General features: G+C 41.0%; 1 protein-coding gene across 1 annotated transcript in view; it reads left to right on the top strand.

Annotated features, from left to right (window-relative positions):
* The window catches only part of LOC138829571 (focal adhesion kinase 1-like), a 93031-nt gene that overhangs the window by 13803 nt on the left and 64099 nt on the right, over positions 1-15129 (top strand). Inside the window, exon 5 of the mRNA XM_070025921.1 lies at positions 7047-7101. Within this exon, the coding sequence (XP_069882022.1) occupies positions 7047-7101 (55 nt within the window). The remainder of the gene's footprint in view (positions 1-7046; positions 7102-15129) is intronic.

Below are 15129 nucleotides of genomic sequence, written 5' to 3'. Positions count from 1 at the left end.
CTGAACTCTGGGCCTGAGCGCTGTCCCTCAGCTCTTTAGCTCAAGGCTAGCTAGCGCTCTACCACTTGAGCCACAGCGCCACTTCTGGCTTTTTTCTTTTTTCTTTTGTGGTGCTGAGGAATCGAACCCAGGGCCTCAGGCATGCAAGGCAAGCGCTCTACCACTGAGCCAACTTCCCAGCCCTGTGCTCTACTTCTTGAGTCGCAGCTCCCTTTCAGCTTTTTGAGTAGCTTAGTAGTTTGTATATAGGAGTCTTACAGATTTTCCTGCCTGGGCTGGCTTTAAACCATGATCCTCAAATCTCTGCTTCCTGAGTAGCTAACTAAGATTATAGACATGAGGTCAGCTTGAAGTTTATTTTTAGTAATTTTTGCATATAGTGTATTTTAAGTATGTGTGTATATGTGTGTGTATGTATGTATGTATGTATGTATGTATGTATTGCTGGTGCTAAGGGTTGAACTCTGGACTTGAGTGTTTGTTGTTATTGAGCCTCTTTGTGCTCAAGGCTAGTGCTCTACCACTTGAGCCACAGCTACATTTCCAGCTTTTTCTGAGTTGTTTGTTGGAGATAAGAGTCTCATGGACTTTCCTGCCTGGGCTGGCTTCAAACTGCAAACCTCAGATGAGTCTCCTGAGTAGCTAGAATTACAGGTGTAAGCTACCAATGCTCAGCTTTATTTTTATTTTATTTTATATATTTTTTTGGTCGGTCGTGGGGCCTGAACTTGGCCTGGGCGCTGTCCCTGAGCTCTTCAGCTGTAGACTAGCGCTCTACTACTTGAGCCTCAGCCCCACTTCCTGCTTTTTCTGCTTATGTGGTGCTGAGGAATCGAACCCAGGGCCTCATGCATGCAAGGCAAGCACTCTACCACTGAGCCACCTTCCCAGCCCCTCAGCTTTATTTTTATTTATTTTATTTATTTGGTCCTGAAACTTCAACTCGAGGCCTGGACATTCTCCCTGAGCTTTTTCACTTAAAGCTAGCACTCATTATACCACTTTGAGCCAGTGCCACTTCCAGTTTTCTGGGGTGATTAATTGGAGATAAGAGTCTCATGGGCTTTCCTGCCCCAGCTGGCTTCGAACCATGATCCTCAGATCTCAGCCTCTGAGTAGCTAGGATTATAGGTGTGAGCCACCAGAACCTGGCTCTTGATTTAGTTATTTAGAGAAAGTCTTGTTTTTACCTGGGATGTCCTCCTAGTATATTTTATTATAATTGTTTATATAATTGTCTCTCCTTTCTCTTAGAAAGTAGCTGCATCAGCATTGGTATCTGCTGGCATTTCTAATACTTAACAGCATACCTAACATACATTAGGCATTCTATAGATATTTCTTGAATGAATAAATTTAAAACTTAAGCTTCAGTGAGGGAGAGCTGTTGTATACTTCACTTATAAAATGTTTAGCTAGCTTGCATGTTGGCTAGGTTCCATTCTCAGCACTGGAAAAAATATTGTAAAAGGTTTTTTTTTTTTAATCAACTGAGGTTAATTATATATGTGCTTTGTCTTCAGTGTCTTTCCTGTATTCGTGGTCAGGGCTGTCTTTAACTGCCTGTAGTACAAGGCAGAATGGGGTGCCACTGGATGAAGCAGGAGTTGGTAGTGCTCCACGGAGGCATCAGTGTGCTTCTCTCTCACTGAAGCAAATCCTAGACAGTGGGTGTAGGACTTGTCCAGGACTTACTCGGTCTCTGGGGCCTTGGCTCCTTCCATCTTGCCCTTCCATAAGTGGCCTTCTCATGGTCAGAGGTGGCTGCCAGTCTTCACTCATCTCATGGCTGTTCAGCCTTCATGAAGGGGAAAGGTATGGTATGCTCTGTTCTCGGCTGTCCAGGATACAGCTGTGTACTGTATGTGTGTTTCCCTTTTAGGACCTTGCCAGCTCACAGTGATAATTCATTATCAAGGATTGTGGGAAGGCTATATTCAGTTAATCTTGAGTTTAAGTACCTAAGTACTACTTTTTGACTAAAAATACTCAGTTGTGAACATTTTGGAGAAAGGATTAGATACAAATACCTATATGAGAATACACATTTAAGTTATATATCTTCAAGTTAGTTTTGGTTGCTTTTATACCCAGGCTTTGAATATTGATGAAATTATGGCCACAGTGTATTGAAGTCCAAAGTTAAGACCAGAGTCTTAAGAGAAATAAATCCCAAAAGAGAAATAGATTTATCCTTCACGTAAGGACTTAAATGCTTAGTTCCTTTAAAAATCAATAGTGCTTGAGCTAAGCTGAGGTCTGTAAAAGCTTGTTATATGGTAGTTTACACACACATGTGTGCACAAGATCACAGGCTGTGAATAGTTCAGCAGTCCTCGGAGTGCTGTGCACAGATGTGGGGTAGAGGAACCATTCCACACAACTTTCCTTTCAGACCATTCTGGGTGGTTAGTGTGCTGTCATCTAAGTAAAGGCAGGCAATGAGGAGATCATAGCTCTTCGAGTATGAGTACACTATTTCAGAGCTACTAAATGTGGCAGGAATCAGTGCAGAGGTGATTTGGAGGTTGAATAAAGGGAAAGAGAAAGCAGGTCCCATCAGTCAACAGTTTCCTTAAAGGACTGTTAAATATAATCTATTTCTGGCTTAAAATTGATCACAAAAATAATTTTAAGAACTGGGTGCCTATGTCTCATGCCTGTTATTCCAGATACTCAGGAGGCTGAGATCTGGGTGGTCATGATTTGAGACCAGTTCAGGCAGAAAAATTGGCTAGACTTCATTAGACTTCATCAAAATAATTACCATGGCTAGAGGTATGGCTCAAATGATAGAGTACTAATTGAGCAAGTACAAGAACCTGAGTTCAAACTCTAGTACAGCAAAAAAATTTAATACTTTTATATCCCTAAAAATCTTACTCTGTATCTTTAGTGTCATATTTATTGAATGTTTATTGTCTTTTACCTTTTATCCTGTGGAGCAGATGTTTACCTCAGTAAATTTAAAGAAAGAGAAAGTCTAGATCAGATGTGGTAACACAGATCTATAATACCAGCACTTGAGACTGAAGCAGGAGGTTCATGAGTTCAGGCCGTATGAGCTATATAGAGTCCAGGCTTCAGAGACACCCTGTCAAACAAACAAACAAAACACCCCAAAAAAGGAGCAGGAAATATTCGAGTGATGTTTCTTCCCTTTGGTCTGGGTGGTGCTCTCTTCTCAGATAATTTGGTGAGTAACCAGATGAGCACACACTGCCCTGTGGCTTCACATTGAAATAATGTGGCACTTGCAGAACAGATTATAGTCCCAATGGGCAAACAAGAAGCAGAAAATACGGAGGGCCTCTTGAGGTCCCCCTCTGTGGACAGATAGGGCCCCAGGGAGAGAGTGCTGGTGTTGAATAGCGCTGTCCTAAGACAACTTTGGTGCTGCTATACCATGGTTAGTGAGTACCCTTCTCATCTCAACTTCCATATTTCCAGGGGTTTAGGAGCCTTGTGTGTACTGTGGTAGTTGTCCTGTTACCCAGATCACCTACCACACCCCTCCTTGTCTTACTGGGAAGCCCTCAGGTTTACCACCTGGAGGCTAGGGATACAGGGCTCCCAGAACCCCAAAGTGTTCATTGTGACCTTGCACATTGCAGCTTTCCACTTGAGGTGATGGAAACCCTGATTCGCTCTGTCCATCCAGTAGTCACTGACCAGTTGGGGCTCCTGATCACTTGGGACATAGCTAATGAGAGCAGGACAGAAATTTAAGGTTAATGGTAACTAATAGCTATTGTATTGGACAACATAGCACTAATCTGTCATTTGTGTGTCACTCCAAAGGTCCTTCTGAATTGATGATGGGGAACTAATAACCAGGGTTTGGCAGAATTTTGAAACCTTCCAGTAAGCTAGGCTTTTGGGGGGTTTAAATGCATTCAGGATGCACCCTTTTGTAGTTAATACTAATGAGCTGTAATGAAGCTCAGTAGTTTAGTTTTTTATGATGTGTAGTTTTTGTCTGTGTACGTATGTGTATGTGTGTGTGTGTGTGTGTGTGTGTGTGTGTGTGTGTGCGTGCATGTGCCGAACCTGGAGCTTGAACTCAGGGCATTGTCCCTGAGCTTTTGTGCTAGCACTCTTCCATTTAAGCCACAGCTCTACTTCTATCATCTACATATGGTGGTTAATTGGAGATGAGAGTCTTATGGACCTTCCTGCCCGGCTGGCTTCTAATCACAGTTTTCATATCTCAGCCTGCTGAGTAGCTAGGATTACAGGCATGAACTACCAACACCAGCTTGTAAGTTTTATTTATTTTTTAATTCACTTATACAGTAGGTTTGTAGAATATAGACTCAAAGAGACTGTGTCGCCTGAGGTAAAGCTGCTGCACAGTAGTTTGCATCTCTAATCCAGTTCAAACCCAGCCTAGAGAGAGGCAGCCTCATATTAAAGCCTTTACTTGGTTTCCTGAGAGAGATTGAAATTTAGATGCCTGGAATAGGTTTTTCCCAAAACTTTGAACACTGAGGCTTCTCCACCACAAGAGGCTAAGGTAGTTGGTCTTTTCGAGTCCATTGGAGACAATGTTGAATGGATCCATGTTTGCAGTACTTTGGCCTCTGTTTTATTTTCTCACCTGCAGTATATCTAATAGTTCTAACCTATGCTAGTTCTAACAAATAGTTGTAACAAATATTGTAAATTCATTATTACTTAAAAGTAGTAGAAAAAACTGTATTCATGCTGTATGCATTGACTGTAAGCTTTTTGTCTTTCTAATGGACTTTTCTTTACCTTTGAAGTAAAAGTAACATTAATAGTAACATCAATTCAGAGGGAGCTTTGAAGTCATATACAAATGATTAACATAAAAAATATGCCTTGCTCATGTAATTGTAACCCCTCTGTACGGTATTTTCACAATTTAAAAAAAAAAACAGAAAAACAAAAAAAGAAATATGCCCTCTTTCCCTTTTCTTCAAAGTACCTCTTTGTCCAACTTTAATTTTCCCATTAGTGACAGAAATATGTGTGATAAATCTTTTCTCTCCACCTGTCTCTGAGAAAATGGATGTCTAAACAGCCTCCCTCATGGATGTGGACAGCCTCCCTGCTGAGAAGAGGCCATCCATGCCCTGGTCTTCTCTCCAAAACCTGGCTGACATCTGGGCCTGGAAGGAAAGCATGTGTCTGACCCAGGCCCAGATGTCACAAATTGAACTGTTGGTGCCATAAGGCTTCCCTGGCTTGGAGGAGATGTCAGCACTCCACCTCTTCTCTCCCCCACTCTCATGTACCTGGTCTGGCTACTTAGCCCTGCTGCCTTGTCCGCAGTGTCCACAGGGTCATACCGCTTCTTCCCACCTGCGCGCGCGCGCGCGCGCACACACACACACACATCTTTGCTATTACACTGTCTTCTGTCCTCTTGTCCTCTTAACCAGAGGGACTGCTAGGGCATTTCCAGAGGAATGAGCATTTCTGCTACAGAGTTCTAGGACCTTTATGGTCCACCTTTACTCCTGGCACCACTGCACACAGTAGGATTTGGCAGCCCCACCTTACAAGTGGATCACAGAGGTTCCTGGGTGTTGTAGCTAGACCCCCATTGTTATGGCAGAGCCAGATTCAAATCCAGAACTCTGATTGGAAAGTGCTTTTTAATATGGAATAGAAGCTTGATAGGATAGACAGGAAAGAAACTGCTGAGGGAGGAATAATGGGCTAGCCCACATCTTCTTTTATATAGAGTACCCTTTTTTCCTTCTCCAGTAGTGTATTAGAGTCATAAGGAGGAAACAATAAAAGAAATGTGGGTAGGTCTTTTTCTTCTTCATGTCCCCAAATCAAATTAGGTAATACCAGTTGTTGACTTTTTCTTAGCCAAAGGCCAAGAAGGGATAAATAATGGCAGTTCTGCAGAGGCAAGTGAAAGTAGTTAGAGAGAAAGGGAAACAGGAGTTGTTTGAAGTAACCAATAGCTAAAACCGGGAAACAATATGTCTTAGAACTGGGAAAAAGGTTTGTAGGATGTAGTGAACATAATAATAAAAATAAAAGAATGAGAGCCGAGCACAGGTGGCACATGCCTATAATCCTAGCTACTCAGGAGGCTGATCTGAGAATGATGGTTCAAAGCCAGCCCCAGCAGGAAAATATACAAGACTCATCTCCAATGAATTACCAAAAATGGTGGAAGTGGAGCTGTAACACAAGTGGTAGAGCATTGGCCTTGAACACAAAAACTCAGGGATAGTGCCCAGGCCCTGAGTTCAAGCCCAGGGGCCAACACAAAGAGAGGAAAATGGGGGAAAAAAGTGAAAACTGAGACTATAGTTGAATTTAACAAGGTTTAGGTACTACCTAGTAGTTAACTTATAGAATAAGGGATTTAAATGTTTGGATGAGGATGAATCAGATCATTTAATTTTAGAAAAAAATGCTTTTTTTGATAGTTCATATTCAGTTTGTTTCCTTAGATGACTGTGAATAAGATACCCATATTTCACTTTGCTTCTTGATTTTTCTGTATTTTCCCTAGAGGCACCCAGGTGACATGCTGGCCCAAATTTGGTAACTTGATACCTAAAGCAAGGAGAAAAGCAATCATAAAATGTTCTTTCTAGTCTGTTTTTTTTTTTTTTTTTTTTTTTTTTGACCAGCGATTTCAATGCTCGTAATAATGGAAAACTTGGTTTATTGCCTGACTTAGGAAATTGCTGAAATTTAATTTTAAAAATTCCAGAATATACCCTGAATCTATTTTTAATCAGGCCAAATGCTTTCTTTAAACAACAGTTTTGTTACCCATTGTGATTTACAAAGATTCAGTGTTTTACAAAGTTTTTCAATCAAAAAGAGTGAAGAAGAACAAAGGTTTCTACTTGGATTCTTGTTTTTTGTATATAGCTAGAAAATAACTTCTACCTACCTACCAGTAAATTGGAGCCTTGTTATATTTATGTCCTTCCTGAATAGTAAGTGGGAGGACAAATAATTTAAAGTGCTTTCATGTTCTTGCAAGTATGTCATTAATTGATTTGATGGTATCATTTGTTAATGTGCTTCTTTTTATATTTCAGAAAAGATGTTGGCTTAAAGCGATTTTTTCCTAAGAGTTTATTGGATTCTGTCAAGGTAATTAGAGTCTCCTTTATCATAAATGAAATTATGCCAATACCTTTTCTCCAGTGATGAATTGCTTTGGGAAAATAAAATGATACAGTTTTCTCCCTTATATGTAAAAATTATCATTTGAAAAGCTGAGTTACTTTAATCATGTTAATGGTAAGTTGACTTTTACAAGGTCAGCTTTCTCCCATAAAACCATGGCTTCAATTCTGAATTATATGTGATATTTTCCTAAGTACAAATGAAAACAATTTTTCCTTCAGTGTCCTATCCCTGTCACCTAGGTGACTTTTAAGTCTCAGATACTTTGATACACAGAAAAAAATCTAAAAGAATTGTGGGATGGCCAGGCACAGTGGTTTATACCCATAATCTAGCTATTTGGAAGACGGAAACTGGAGAATTACAATCTGAAGCCACCCTCATTAAAACTTAGCAAGACTGGCCGGGCGCTGGTGGCTCACGCCTGTAATCCTAGCTACTCAGGAGGCTGAGATCTGAGGATCGCGGTTCAAAGCCAGCCCGGGCAGGAAAGACCGTGAGACTCCTATCTCCAATAAACCACCAGAAAACCGGAAGTGGCGCTGTAGCTCAAGTGGTAGAGCGCTCGCCTTGAGCTGAAGAGCTGAGGGACAGCGTCCAGGCCCAGAGTTCAAGCCCCACGACCGACAAAAAAAAAAAAAAAACTTAGCAAGACTGTATTTCAGATAGATTGATCATTGTAGCTCTCTGGGAAGCACTGGTAAAGTCATGAGCAAATAGCACAAGGTCTAGAGACATGGCACAAGTGGTAAGCATGATTACCTAGCACAACAAGGCCTGAGTTTAAATCCTAGAACTAACCCCACCAAAAAAAAAAATTGTGGTGGCATCATGAATATTATGTATATTCACATAAATATATTGGTGCATTATGTGTGTATGTGTTCTGTGTGATATATCAGGACATATATCTGTGTATGCATATCAGCATATTCTATATGTGCCTAACAATGTATTCTGTGTGAATGCATATCAATGTATTCTGTATGTATTTACGTATCAGTGCATTTTGTTTTTGTTTGCATTTCAGTACATTCTGTGTGTGCTTACCAGTGTATTCTGTGCATGTTATTGCATTCTGCGTGTGTATATCAGTGTATTCTCTATGTGTGTGTACATATCAGTATATTCTGTTTGTGTTTGCATATTGGTGCAGTCTGCATATATATACAAATCTTCATTCTATGTGTGTTTGCATGTTAGTATTCTGCGTGTGTCTACATATCCATGCATTCTGTGTGTTTGCATGACAGTGCATTCTGTGGTTGCATTTCAGGGTATTCTGTGTATATGTTTGCCTATTATTGCATTCTTTATGTGTGTGCCTATCAGTACATTCTGTGTGTGTGTGTGTGTGTGTGTGTGTGTGTGTGTGTGTGTGTCTGTGTGTGTGTGTGCGCGCGCGCGCGCGTGCGCATGTGTGTGCTCATGCGCATGTGTATCAGTGTATTCTGTTTGCATTCTTTATGGGTATATTCATGTAATCTGAAGGTCTGTCTTCTCTTGATTCTACCATATGGACATTTTTCCCATCAGCAACTTGGGAAAACATCAGTTCTTCTCCTTCCCCATAGTTCCTACTATGGCAGAGAAACCATTGGGAACAAAGAGAGGAACTCTGAAGTCCCAGCCAGTCCAGAACTCAGGTCCAGACATTCAAATGCAGTAAAAGGACACAGACTTTGTGGTCATGACAGGACCAGCTTAGATAAATGCTGACATTTTCCAGTCTGTCAGTGTGGGGCCTCGTTCCTTATTTCTACAGTGAAGAAAATTTTGCAGGGTTTGTGTGAATATTGAGCAGAGACATATATTTCATTTAGCACAGTACCTATTATGTGGCAGTTCATGAACAATGACTGTTTTTACTCTTTTTTTTATGATCAATTATGTATCTTGTCAATGAGGCTTATGTAGGATAAGGTGTGCATATGAAAGAGTGTAACAGTATCAAGATTAAGAAAACCGGCCCAAAGCCATGCATGCTGCCTTGATGAGAACTCTGCTTCAAAGCAAATCAGCCATCACTTGGGGCAAATAACCTAGTCTTTCTGTATTTCAGTTTCCAAAACCAGTTTCTGATGCAGAAAGCCCGTGGAAGGAGTGAGTGGTCAGTACAGGTGAGGTCTCTCAGAGCTGTGGATGTAGGATGAGCTCAGTAGGTCAGTCTAGCACTGGGAGGACAGCAGCACTCCCACTTCCACCTATAGTGGAAGGCCAGGGGTCACACTTCAGAGCATGTGACCGGGACAAGTGCACCTAGGATCTGTGGCACAGTACAGAATCTGCTTCTGAGTATGATCAGCGCTGTTCCCATCAACCCAGATCTGTGCCCTCACTTGATCACATCACTGATAGTTTATCAGCTGTGTTCTGTGGCAGCCCTGTGTCCAGACCCGGTTCCTACCAGTCTGAAGCCCAGTCTCGTTCCTGCCCCCTTCCAAGCCTGATTGATGGCAGCGTGTATCCCTCCTTCATGCTGCTGCGGGGAGACTGCCAGCGGGATGTGCACTGAGGAGCAGTAGAGGGAAAGTGTCTTGATCTACCGATGTTTCAGCCTCTACATTGGAAATGTTCATTTGTGTGTGTCCCACTAGTGAAATGCTGGAGCTGGTGGTTCGGTTTACAGTTCTTCTGGAGCCCCTCTGCTGCAGGGTCCACTCCTTCAGTGTAGCAGAGATAGAGAGTGCACATGCTGTTTGCATCTTCAAGTTTGCACAGACTGAGGACTAGTGCCCACTGACAGTTAGAGAAGAGCATTTAAGTGAAGGTTGGCATGGTGGAGGTCCAAGATACTCACTAGAGAATGACAGTTGTGCCTCTTAGGAGGTTTGGCAGGGGCAGGCTGGCCACCGTCCTGGTATTGGTAGAATGGGACTTAGGCTTGACTGGAATGCCTTGGATGTGAGAACTGAGGCATTGTATGAAGACCCTGGAATGAGGGAGAGACCTCTCTGCATCAGCCTGAAGGAGTGTGTCAAGGAGGTGACCTTTAAACAAGGGCAAGCTAAAACTTGAGTGATTTCACATTGCCATTGGATCGAAGAGTGCTCTACATGATGTTCAGTGGTTATATCACATTAATAGTATCATTCAGGGCTTCTCAGTGAGACCTTTGGTAGCCTCTGTATTACTGAAAGTTCTCTGCGTGTTTTTATATACAAACATAGCTATTGCAGAAGTAAGACTGAGCTTTATAGATATACATGAAACAGGGATGTGTGGGTACAGGTCACAGCTGTGCAGTGTGAGCAAATGCCCATGGCGGTGCAGTGGGGGCCCAGTCCTACCCTCCATGCCTGCATCTTCCATACCTCAGCTCCAGAGTTCTCTTTTGCAGTCTTCCATACTTTTTTATCCTAGAATACTGCTTGTTATCTCTTCCTCCTTCCCTCTTTCCCTCCCTCCCTCCCCCCTCTCTCTTTCTCTCTTTCTCCCTTTCTCCCTCTCTTCCTCCCTCTCCCCTCCCCCCCTTTCTCTGCCAGTCCCCAGGGTCTGGGTGCTGTCCCTGAGCTTATTCTGCTCAAGGCTGATGTTCTACCACTTGAGTCACAGTGTCACTTCTGGCCTTTTCTGAGTAGTTTATTGGAGATGAGAGTCACAATTTTCCTGTCTGGGCTGGCTCCAAACTGTGATCCTCAGGTCTCAGCCTCCTGAGTAGCTAGGATTACAGGTGTAAGCCACAGGCACGCAGCTTTTGCTTGTTAAATGTTCCTTTTACTCTCTGAGTTTGTAACTGAGTCATATTTACCTGTTGCATTTTCTTGTCTCCAATGTATTTTAAGGTCCACGAGGGCCAAGATAGTGTCTGTGGGATTCCCCATACTTCATGCTGGGTTTGAGTCTGCACATAGTATTTGTTGGCAAATCTTACAAAAATGAAAGAATAAAAATGCTTAACAGCAATGTGAAAGATGAGGAAAGAGAGGGTAAAAAGGCAAGAAAAGGCATGGAGGTTAAATTAAATAAGATACCAAGAAGATGGTAAAGTTCAAAACCAGAGAAGTAGGCTGTCCTGGAGATGTCTGTATAGCTGAGGGAATTAGGAAACTTTGAAAACAGAGCAGGTGTGCTTTTTCAGAAGTGCCACTGCTCTGGTTTTTATGTAAATATAATTAGTTTTTAGCTACTATTATTTTTAGATTGATCCATTCGTGGAGTAGCTCATATATTAGGTTCTTTGAGATGTTTTCCCACATGCCCTTTTAAAAAAATTATGTAGTTATTATAAATGTGATGTACAGAGAAATTACGAGTCAGGTAATGAGTACATTTCCATTCATTACAGTATCTTCCCTTCCCTCACTCTCTCCTAGTCCCTCCCTCCCGTCTCCACCCACGAGTTGTAGAGTTCACTTTCATCAGTATCCAGTGAGTCCCACCGCTGCACTCTTACACTCTGTTTTCCTTGAGTTCTGTGCTGTCCCTCAGATATACACACAAATACACTCTACATAAAGAAGACAGAATCATTAACAGAATTAAGGGGGGAAAAGAGATACCTTGTTTCCATACCTTGGAGTTGTTTCCATATGTATTATTTTATATGGATATGAAGAGGCACTTAGGCATTGCACTCATGTTTTCTTCTTTTGGTCTTACCCACATGCCTTTTAATAGTAAGGAATTATTGTGACTTCATAAGTCAAATTTGACCTTTTACATAGCTTAGTCTGGAATTCATATCCTTAAACCAAGATTTCATCACCATTACATAAATTCTTTCAGCATAGCACCAGTTGCCATCAAGCTGTCTTGGAACATGGTACTGATGTAAGATAAGCCCACAGAGTGTTAACCCTACAATACTAATTTTGTTCAGCCCCTTCAGTATTTTTGCCTGTGAAATTCCAATTAACAAGCTCAGATCTGGTTTCTTGTTTTTTTTCTGGAATAGTCTTATAGAATTGTTAGGTCAATTAATATTTGCTTTTTCATAAATATTGTGTCTACATATTTGTTTCCCCAAAAGTCATTTATTTTAATCTGCCTTTTTTTTCCTCTTTTGAAATGTTGAGAGGGATTTTGTAGTTAACATTCATATTGACTTGTTGACAGGATTTATCATATTTAGTGGAGCTTGGATTAACTGTTAGGTCCCAAAACCAGATTCTACAATAAATATATGCCTTAGTTACTAAGAATACTTTGCAAGATACTGTAAATTTCTGGCTCTGATATTAGTAGTTCTAGAGACACATCTTTAAAATCATTTTTTTTTTTCATAATACCTAAATCTTGCTTCATCAAAAGCTTGCAGGTCAAGGGGCTAGGAAGGTGGCTCAGTGGTAGAGCGCTTGCCTTGCATGCATGAGGCCCTGGGTTTGATTCCTCAGCACCACATAAGCAAAAAGAAAAAAGCCAGAAGTGGCACTGTGGCTCAAGTGGTAGAGCGCTAGCCTTGAGCTAAAGAGCTGAAGGACAGCACCCAGGCCCAGAGTTCAGGCCCCACGACCGGACCACCCCCCCAAAAAAAAACAACAAAAAACTTGAAGGTCAAAACCAAAGACCAAGGGGCTGTCCCAGCGGAAGATGGCTGAGGAAATAAGTTGCTATATGTATATTTGTAGGGTTTGGACAGGGACTGTGGAGGTCACTAGAGAATATCAAGTCTGATTCACTGATTCATGCTCCATCTTGATTGTCTTAGGCACGCCACTGTATGATAGCCAGGACCATCTTGGCAGCTGTACCATACAACTAAAATTAGACAGGAAGTCAAAGCAACCAGACTTTGTTTTCTGTTTTTTAAATTTTTTTACTTCTTAAAATTTTCTTGTAAAGATGTTGTACAGAAAGGTTACAGTTACATCAGTAAGGCAATGAGTACATTTCTTGCAGGCATTGTTACCCCCTCCTTTGTTTTTTTCCCACTATTCCTTCCCTCCCCACTCCTCACCTCCCCAAAGTTGTAAGGTTCATTTCCAACATAGTGTCTTGTGAGTATCATTGTTGCAATGGGTCATCTTGTGTCCTTGTTTCAGCATTTTGTTATTCCCTTTCTTCTCCCCAAATTAGATAAATCTATAAAAGATGCAAGGTACCAAAATCAAATACAGTGACAACAGGGGATATACCATAGGAGGAAGGACATATAAAAGAAACAAAGAAAAAAATCACAGAGTACATTAAGAACAACAACAACAAAGAAAAACCTCTGTGTCCATATCTTAGGGTTCATTTTGCTTGGCATCATCATATATGGTCATATGTATGTAGCTTTTGAGCTTTTCTGTACATCTAGATGTATACTATTTATTGCAAATAAGGGAAATTAATATTGAGTCAATACTGGGGCTAGAACTCAGGGTCTCGGCACTATCCCTTTAGTTTTTTCCTGCTCTACTTTCATCTTCTTTTGCTAGTTAATATGAGATAAGAGCCTTACGTTTTCCCCCAGGCTGGCTTCAGACTATCAGATATCAGTCTCGAGTAGCTAAGATCACAAGCATGAGCCACCAGCTTCTCTGGATTTTAATTTATTTAAATATACTTTAAAACATAAAAGTAAGTCAGAAGCAGAAATGGTAAAACAGCATTAATATCAGATTTTTGAAGGATCCATCTACTTTTCAAGCAATAAACTTAAATTATTTTCTAGAGTACTGTCAGGAATTCTTTTTTAATTTTTATTAATAAGTTTTTTTTTAATTGTGAAAATACCATACAGAGGGGTTACAATTACATGATCAAGGAAATGAGTACATTTCTTATCAAGTATTGTTGCCTCCTCCTTTGTTTCCCTTTCTGTCAGGAATTCTTTTTTTTTTTTTTTTTTTTTTTTTGGTCGGTCGTGGGGCTTGAACTCTGGGCCTGGGTGCTGTCCCTCAGCTCTTCAGCTCAAGGTGAGTGTTCTACCACTTGAGCTACAGGGCCACTTCCTGTTTTCTGGTGGTTTATCAGATCTCAGCCTCCTGAGTAGCTAGGATTACAGGCGTGAGCCACTAGCGCCCGGGTGTCAGGAATTCTTAAATGGCCAGCTTACCTGACTAATCCTACCTATTCTGGGGACTGAGATCTGAGGATTTTGGTTCAAAGCCAGCCCAGGCAGGAAAGTTTGTGAAACTCTTTATCTCCAGTTAACCACCCAAAAAAGATGGAAGTGGAGATGTAACTCAAGTGTAACTTAAGGGAAAAAGCTAAGGGACAGCACCTAGGTCCTGAGTGCAAGTCATAGTACGGATGGATGGATAGATAGATAGATAGATAGATAGATAGATAGATAGATAGATAGATAGATAGATAGATAGATAGATAGATAGATAGATAGATAGATAGATGTAAATAAAAATAAATAGGGGAGAAAGGGGGAAAATAGCTATTATATTCATAACTATGATCAGCAGAAACGGGCTGCTTGGTACATTCATTTTGTACAGGGCATTCCTGGCATCTACGGTGTGGTGTGCCAGAACTTGAATGAATCCTGTGTTCAGAGTGAACACCGGCCTCTGAGTCCATGCTGTGAAGTGAACCCCTGTAAATGAGAGGAAAGGTACTCTGCATGCACCGCTAATCGGTCCATACTAAGTGGAGGTAGGGGGTAATTATTTCTTAATAACATATTCTTAGCTGCTCAGTCATTTATGGAAAGTTAACATTTTCATCTGAGAAGCCCCAGGAATCTGTTGCTAGCAACATTTGATAATCATTAGGTTGACCAATAGTTATTTGTTTATGTAACTGACTAGCAACAATCTGATGGTTCACCCCAACAATACTACTTCATTTTAAGAAGTGTCATACTCTTCCTGATTAATACTATGAATTGGTTTAAAATTGGGTAATGCAATAGATAAATGACTTGTTTCCTAAATCTGGGCAAACAAAACTGGTGTTGAAGTGCACTGTAGTACAGTCCTGATGCTCCTGTCAGTTATGGAAATGCATAGATTAGTATCAAGTACCCTTGAAAATTTGATTTTGTTAGTTTCTTTTCACTGAGAAATTAGGAAAGAACCAATGCATTTAACGGTATCTTTCTTATAAACA

The sequence above is a fragment of the Dipodomys merriami genome, unplaced genomic scaffold (assembly GCF_024711535.1).
Source record: "Dipodomys merriami isolate MVZ:Mamm:240054 unplaced genomic scaffold, mDipMer1.0.p SCAF_174, whole genome shotgun sequence".
NCBI classification, from domain to species: Eukaryota; Metazoa; Chordata; class Mammalia; order Rodentia; family Heteromyidae; genus Dipodomys; species Dipodomys merriami.
The sequence above is the reverse complement of the archived record's forward strand: the minus strand, read 5'-3'. Positions and strand labels throughout refer to the sequence as shown.